This window comes from Nestor notabilis, unplaced genomic scaffold (genome assembly GCF_000696875.1).
Source record: "Nestor notabilis isolate BGI_N333 unplaced genomic scaffold, ASM69687v1 scaffold21548, whole genome shotgun sequence".
NCBI lineage: Eukaryota > Metazoa > Chordata > Aves > Psittaciformes > Psittacidae > Nestor > Nestor notabilis.
The window spans coordinates 2,111-10,380 of NW_009940895.1; the positions used below are offsets into that span (position 1 = coordinate 2,111).

Here is an 8,270-nt window from a genome sequence, read left to right on the forward strand (position 1 = left end):
ATGAAAGCACTGAGTACTAAAAGACAACCAGAGTCTTCTACGTAACTCATCCTTGTCACTGTAAGATCCTTTAACGATGTGGTCATTGGTTACAAAACACAACTGATCAGTTGGATGAGTCTAACTAAATAGAAAATAGAAAGCAGTCAAGCCATGAAGAGCTTAGATATGGAGATGAGATTATCTCTAGTGGGCACAGGCAAAACCCAGTAACTTCTTTATTTCAACAGGAGTGGTAGATACTCTGGTTACTATGAGAGCTGCTGATTTCTGACTAAAACCAGTTCTCAAGTACTGCACTGGAATGACAGCTCAAGGTCACCACACTTGACAAGATAACCCGAAGATGTACTTCACTGCTGCTCAGTCTTACCATACAAAATGGACATGAAAGCAGCAGCGTACACAGCGTTTCTGAATCCCCATCTCCTTACCTTTGCCTTTATCCCACTCTCGGACATAAGGCACGCCAGGCTTTGTATCTCTTCTCTCCTGGATGACAACCTCTACCTTTCTACTTGCTGCAGGAACTCTTGGAGCTTCTGGTTCATCAGTAGCAGCTTTCACCTCTATGTTACACAAAGAGAACGCAGTATTTGTGAATAACAAGATAAAAATCTACATAAGCCTCACAGGAGGAAGAGGAAGCAAGAGTTATTTGCATTTACAGAGCTCATACTAGTTATCTAATTTCATTCTAATAATGAAATGCATCAGAGTAAGGAGGTGATTTTTTTCCCCTAATTACAGCATATTAATTCAGAAAAGGTAATGGGTAGGAGGCAGATAACCAGAAAACATATTCACCAGGAGACACTTCATTACCTTTCTACTTGTATCAAAAAGACTGCTGAAAATCTACTGCCTAATAACCCAAAAAACAATGTGCCAAGTGTTACACTGAAGCTAAAAAATTAGGTAAAAAATAAGAACATTAGTGTGTTATCTCCATTTCATTTACTGGAGAAAACAGTTTGTGGTGTTCTTCTGAACAACAGTAACAGCAGTGGCACAGGACTGTTCCTCATTTCCAGAACACTTCCCAGTTAATCACTTGCACAGAATTCTGACACTGTGAAATATTAGCAACATTTTACAGTGGGAGACAGACAGTGCAGGTTGAGCAGCAGTGTCATAAGGGAGACAGAGCAGAGATGGGGTTAGAACTCCGTCATCCTAAATTCTAACTTAGCTGCATGCCTGATTTACAGACTGCACTGAAACTGTAAGACTGGATATATCAGAATTAACTTGTCACTGCTTTGTATTCTATTTAATCTTAAGAAAGAGCCAGAAAGACTTCAGCTGCTCTAACCTCAACCTGCAGAATTAACCCACATAATTTCTGCTGTCAGGTGTGCATCAAAAAAGCCTACAGTCTACATACGGTATTTCTACCTGCGTTATTAAGCCATTTCTGGCATGATTTTATATCTACACACAATAATCTGAACTCTATCTTAACAGTTATACTATATAGAACACACAATACCGATACATTCAATGTCCAGACCTAAATCAACTAGAATATGCCTCTCCATCAAGTACAAGCTGAAGTAGCAAATGTTTAAGAGGCAGCAGATCATACCTCCATTCTCCAGTTTCAATGCCTCTTCCTCTAATCCAGCTTCCCTTAACTTTTTAATCTTCCGTGCTCGCAGTTTAGACAGCCTTGCATCCAGAGCTGCCTTCCTTTTCTCCTTCAGCTGCTCACGTTTAGTTCTCTGATCAAGTGTCTTAGCAGCAAAGAAAAACATGAATTAATATCCCTTGGTTATTACAATCAATTATATCTTCCTTCAGTAAACAAAAAGCAGTCCTCATCAGCTACCACGCTTCAACAGGGAGAGAGGCCCAGTATTTCTGGAGTCAGCTATAGGCATCACCTAGTATAAGACTTATACAATAAATCAAACCCAGTGAAATTGGGATACCCTCATACCCCAATTTGCTCTTGAAGCTCATACCTGCTCTCTGAGCATATCCAGTGTTGCCCGTTGTTTATGCCTGAGTTCTTTGTCGCGAGAAAAGGCAAAGTACCCAACGCCGAGCTGCCTGGCCTCTGCAAAGAGCATCAATAAATTGAAGTTACACTCGGTTTATAGTTGACAGTAACTCCAAGCACCATGCCCCCTGCTTTCAGGCACAGAATTACTCCGAAAAACATACACTGCATTAGCTTTAGATGGCTATAAAGGGCTTGGTTTAGATGATGCACGAAGTGAAGCTTCCTCAAGGAGAACACAGGTGAAGGGAATGACACTGGAAAAATACGTTTGAGGAAGAATAAATCTAGACTTATGTAGTGGTAATCTGAATGGGTTTTACATGTGTGGCTTAACACCTACACTTTTCCAGGTAGGCACAAGTAGTAACCTTCCCTTGCTTCCTCCAAATCTGATCTCTTTGGGGATATAAAGATAAGTGATATGAAGTTTGGAAGCATACCATTTTCTCGAATATCCTCGTAATGTATGGGTCCCATGGGTTTTCTGAGGGCTTCTTCTTCTTCTTTTTCCCACTGCTGCCTCTGAAGTTCTCTTTTCATGTCTTCAGATAAGAGAGTATTCCCATCAGGAACTAGTCTAATTAAAAATAAAAGGTAGGGATTACAGAGCAGCTCTACGGTAGCAAACAGTAAAAGTGCTGATTGGGTCTGATCCACTCCTGCAGTTTTCCCAGTTTTCCCAAAGCATAGATGATTGCAGGCACCCTTTAGTGACACCACGTAGATGATTATGGTACATGGTGAAGACTAACACAAAACTACGCTCCGTTAAGTGATGTTTTACACTCAGTCAGCGCTTACTTTAAAAAGTGTGCCTTAGTAGTTTATTAATAACTTCCTTTGGGCTTTTATTTGAGAACATGGTCCCCATCCTGTTGCTATTTCAAACTGATACGCCAGCCATGTATTTCAAATGGTCAGCTGCCAAGGTGAAATAAAACAGAAGCCGTGGACTAATATATGGATTATAATAAGAAGTTCTGATCACATCAGTAATGCACAATTTCTTTGCAGCTGCTCGAGTTTTTAAGGCATAATATTGTAACCAGCAGAAGTTTGTCTGAAGTAAATAAAGAGGAAGTAGTAGAATCAGTAACTCTGGATTGAGAATGGGCTAACAAAATCACAGCCTCATTTCCTTCTCATTAAAGGATTCTTGTTAAACACTGCAAGGAGCATGCATTTCCATCAGAGAAACCACACCTTTTCCCTTGAAGTTCCTGATCCATTTTAAGTAGACTTGGCAAATCCTTCTTCATACAGCGTCTCGATCGGCCCAAGAAATCAACATAATCAACCCTGTGATGAAAGCAAAGGAAATCTGAATCAGAACTTCTATTTGCAGAACTCTTTAACCAGAAGATAGAAGCAGTGGTGCTTTCCAAAGAGAATTCATCACCTCTCAGTCTCTCCAACACTCACAGGCTAAGGGGCTATATTCTGAACAGGGCATATGACAGTGTTATCACAGACATTTCCTCCAGCTCCCTCTGAGCCAGTCTTTGCCTTGGCAATAAGATAGCATTAAAAAAATAATAGTCAAAGGTTACAACATTGTGTAGTTTTCACACCAAAATAAAACTGAACCTGGTACTTGCTTCCCACAGTGAAAATAATGGCGTGGCATTGACTTCTTGCAGATATGAAATCGCTACAATACACTTCAATTATCAGTCTAAAGGTCATTTAGAGTAGGCTGATAGCATTCATTCAAGTGCCATAACAAAGGCTGACTAAAATGCAAGCAAAATGTTCCTTTGAAGCACATATTGTGCTGCTTATTATTTATAGCACTGAACACTTAATTTACAGTTGTTGAAAAGCTGTTAAGAGCTGTACTTACTGTGCTGTAATGCCAGGAAGTTCTTGAGCATCAAGCTGCCTCAATTATCCTGGTCTAAAGAATTAATACCACACTTGAAAAAGTATGAGTGGCAATCTGGTTCCCAAAACCCAAACTTGTGAAGATCTGTGCTTTTAGTTTACTCTTTTACATAATTTCTAAGGATATCTACAGCTCAGTAAGTACTCTTTGGGTTTTATTGTAATGTAACATTAGCAGGAAAAAAGTCTACATTCTCTAAGGTAAAGATGCAACTATGGCTGCAGGATAATCAGCATTAGTTTTGCCAGTACCCAAATATCCTCATTAGGATCTGGCCTCACTGAGATGGAGAGTATATTGATAATGATAATACATGTCACTGAAGTGAGATGTAGGCAGTGATGGAAAAGCACCATGTGAATGGTAATCTCCAATATATTAAGGTGACAGGAGCACAAATCAATTTGAGCTCACTGCTCTTGGATAGCTTCATCCTGATTTTCAGCAGGATGCTGGGAATGGGTATATCTGCCTTTGAACCCAGCAGTCTTCCTGCTGGATTCACTCTCCCAGTTCAGTCTGAAACACTGCAAATCTGATCGTGGCCTAATAAACTAGAGACTGAAGGGGTGTGTGTGTATGTTCTGTTTTATATCAGTTACTGCTCTTTTAAACTGATTACTAGAAATTAAATCTCTGTTCCATAAACTTTTTGAACAAATGGGAAAGGAAAATGTTTAGTCAGACCAGCTTCTTAACCATCCTGAATGTCCTGGATGAAAAGCTAGTGGTCAGTGTTTCTCTGCTTTAAGAGGAGGTCACAGAGTGAAAACAACTGCTCATTTTGGACATCACACAGAAGTAGAGAAGGTGGATACAGTAATACCCCCACGTTTTGCTGAAGTACATTTCAAGATGCCAAAGCATAAAAATGTATCAATGCTGCAATCAGAATTGCCATAAACTATGCAAGAGAATAAGAGAGGATATTATGACATCTCACTTATAGTACATCTCCTCAGATGCTATTTCTCTAAATCCTGGATGTAGGTTCTATTGCAGCGTTACCTACATGGGAAGGAAGAGTCAGGACAGCCAAGCCCAACCCTAGTACGAACCATTCTTCATCTGGGTCCTCAGGTGGTGGTATTTCCATTTCAGGTTGAGCATCCTCATCATCTGTGTCTTTTTCTGAAGTCTTTCTAGCAGCTTCGCTCTGACACAGCTCCTGCACCTCATGCTGTTTTTCTATGATCTTCTGAGTGAAATCCACTAGGTACAAATCCTCTGTTTCTTCATCTAAGGCAGAAAATCAATTCTTAAGAGAACAGCCATGAAAAGAACAGAACTGAACACAAAATCAATACAAAATAGCTACAATCAGCTTTTCAGCTGCCAGCAATGCCCTTGACTACGCTATTGGGGAATACTTAAATCTCATTCAGTGCCAAACAAACTTGGAGCTATAAATCAGCTCCATAGTGGTAACTTCTATTTCTGAATAGAAGTTTTGGGGTATTTTAAAGCAATTAATCATTTGTGTATAGCAGAGAACAAGTTGAGTCTTTGCACTAAAACATTCTCTGCCCATTAACCAGTTCAGCAGCACAGGGTTTGTTATGGAACAGTTCAAATACTTCCTTGATGCTTAACACTTGGTAAGATAGCAGTAGTAAAGCTGCCCCTGGAGCACTTTTCAAGAGAAATAGAGAAAAGTGGTGGGGTCACAAGGATAAAGATGGACATTAGTAAAGAAAACATGCGAGATGAATCACACAGATTTGGATTCTTGCTTCTTGCAGGGGACTGAGTGTGAGAGAAGAGAGGCACAGACTGGAATTCGCTAATGCTATGAGCTGCATGACTGGCAGTCATGCATGGACCAGCCAGACTGCCCTCCTGCTCCTCTTCATAAAGGTCCAAGAATTAGGATGCAGGACACAGCATCAGCAATGCAATCTAAAGACTGCATAATGGACAAGAAATTCATTTTGGTTTTCTAGGATTCTACACTGAAAAACCCCCAGAATATACTCCACCCATTCAATGAGTGAATGGGTGCTTTTCCATCATGCTTTCCTAGGACAGGCTGTCCTTCAGAAAGTAATCTCATTTTCTCTAGTGTCTGTGCTTTTTCTCTCTTTCAAAGCAGAATAACCCATGTCAATCACTTCATACAATAACTCAAAAAATAATTCCCATGTACAAGGACAAGCAGTGAATTCATAGTGTAGCTGCTGTGAGTCACCAGAGCGAGAAATACCACCTTTCAGGGTACATTTGAAAACCAAGTTTTATATTTGTGTATATATCTATCTATATCTAAAAATACTCATTTAGACTATTTTTTTTTTCCACCTGGAAAGTTGCCTTTGCTCATCTTCTCATACAGCTTTGCTTTCTCTTCTAGTTTCTTCCTGAAAAAGAAAAGCAAAACAGACCAAACATTGCAATCCCACCAATTCCAAACACAGTTAAAATAACCAATTTAGCCTTAGAGAAATGGAACAGCAAAGTACCAGGAGTGCTTGAAATGTTTACTAGAAGCTGACTGATACCTGGTTTTGAAGCTTAACTGACATTTCTGAGGATACATGTCTGGTTCCAGTGTTTATACTGAAAAATCATTTTAGTGAAGTTACAGGATTAAGCTTAACTGTAAATCAAGTCGGTGGGAACATGACAGAACAAGTATTCCACCTCTAACTACTACAGTCTGTCAGTACTGGAAGCTAGACCATTATCTGCAGGTATGAGATACTGAAATACTGTTTTACAAAGAAGGGGAAGAAAAGAAAGAGAGATCATGGAGTTACACTTGATCTTAGAAACTGAAGAGAAAACCTGAGCTCATTTCTGGAATGGCAGAAGACAAGTTTGAAGACCAAGAAACCGCTCACAGAAAACCAGCAAATGGTTTATAACTTGTGTTTTCAGCATCTATCTTACCGTACAAGTAAGCCATTTAGAAAATGAACTATACCTTGGAATAAAGTGAGCTGTTTTCTGTCCAAGAAACACTTTGCTATAGAATTCTAACATAATGCTCCCCTGGCATTTAATTCTGAATACGACTTTCAAAAATCAGTAATGTGACAGACTGAGAGAGCTGCGATAACGTGAGGGCAGCCCCAGAGCATGAGACTGCTGGATCCAGTTTGTACATTACTGGTAAAAAGCCTGGAATCGATGCTGGTCTTACTGGTTGGTCTAATGAGAACTTCTGGTCCAAAACACATGTAACTTGATTTATGTGCTTTTCTAAACACTGGAAAGCAAATTGTAGAAAGCATTCCTTCATTACAGAGCCTGAGAGTTACCTTGACGTATCCAGTATATGCTCCTCTTCTTTCTTCTGCTCAACATCTTTCTCAGCTCGATTTGCAACTCCTGTGTTTTGTTTGTTCCAGATGCTTGGTTTCTGCGGGTACAATTTTACAACAAATAATCAAGAAATAATAATAATGCAGAAATGCTTAATGATTAAAAAAATATTCCAACTCCACAATACAAACTTTGCAAATCAATCATGAAAAACTGTAAGTAACATCTTAAACATGACTGACTTGAGACTACGCCTGCTGAGCTGTAGGACAGAGCAGTGCAGTACAATAACAGCTAAGGAAAGGCTGAGAAGCAAAGAAAAGGTACTTAGAAATGAAACAAAATCTATTCTGATAAAGATGTTAACGTTAAAAAAAAAGTAATCAGCAAGATTGTTCTTATTAAAGTAATAACAAAGCCATGAATTGATTCTATTCTCTATTACCTTCATTTTAGATACAAAATACAATCAGTTTGCCTGTTTGCAGCATAACACTGTAAATTGCTGCTTATTCTTCAAATGTGGCAGCGATACTGCATTCTACTACTGGAAAGCTACACAGTAGCTTGCAGTAAAGAGTAAAACACAGTAAGTTTTACTATATGATGCAGTAAAACACAGTAAGTTTTACTATATGATGCACTGTGATATAAAAGAACTGAGAGCAGAGCATTCATCAGGAAAGTTCAGTGATTCTGGAAGAGTCTCTCATCCTCCATCCTTCAGGGAATAAAGTACAAAGTCTTGGAGAAATAAAAAAGCAGCATCTTCTCCTGTAGTGACAAAAGCTGTGGCTCCTGAGGAGTGGAGGTTAAGAGGTGACCCAGATGGGCATAAACCTGAGACAAGTTTTCTGCTGTGCACATGAATCTCACCTGGAAATGACATTTAAAGACCACCCTCATCAGGTAGATTTTATATCTGAGTAGCAACACAACTCTGAGTATTTACTGATTTAGATTTGAATATGATCTTCCTTATTTTAAAGGGAAAGAAGGACCAAAACAACAATGGAAAAACACCTCTACCTTATTAGAAGTCTTGGGCTTTGTGAAGACGCCAGCATCTTTCAGGAGCTTTTCTTTCTTGAATTGCTCTTGCTTTCGGAAGAG

At 39.3% G+C, this 8,270-nt stretch overlaps 1 protein-coding gene across 1 annotated transcript in view; it reads right to left on the reverse strand.

Annotated features, from left to right (window-relative positions):
- CCDC174 (coiled-coil domain containing 174) overlaps positions 1-8,264 on the reverse strand; it is a 9,514-nt gene extending 1,250 nt beyond the window's left edge. The window contains exons 1-9 of the mRNA XM_010020612.1: positions 8,187-8,264; positions 7,154-7,254; positions 6,192-6,250; positions 4,952-5,132; positions 3,212-3,307; positions 2,449-2,585; positions 1,968-2,062; positions 1,589-1,736; positions 435-569 (exon numbers count right to left, since the gene is read on the reverse strand). Coding sequence (XP_010018914.1) covers positions 435-569; positions 1,589-1,736; positions 1,968-2,062; positions 2,449-2,585; positions 3,212-3,307; positions 4,952-5,132; positions 6,192-6,213 — 814 coding nt within the window. The 5' untranslated portion in view covers positions 6,214-6,250; positions 7,154-7,254; positions 8,187-8,264. The remainder of the gene's footprint in view (positions 1-434; positions 570-1,588; positions 1,737-1,967; positions 2,063-2,448; positions 2,586-3,211; positions 3,308-4,951; positions 5,133-6,191; positions 6,251-7,153; positions 7,255-8,186) is intronic.
- Between the last annotated feature and the right edge of the window lie 6 nt (positions 8,265-8,270).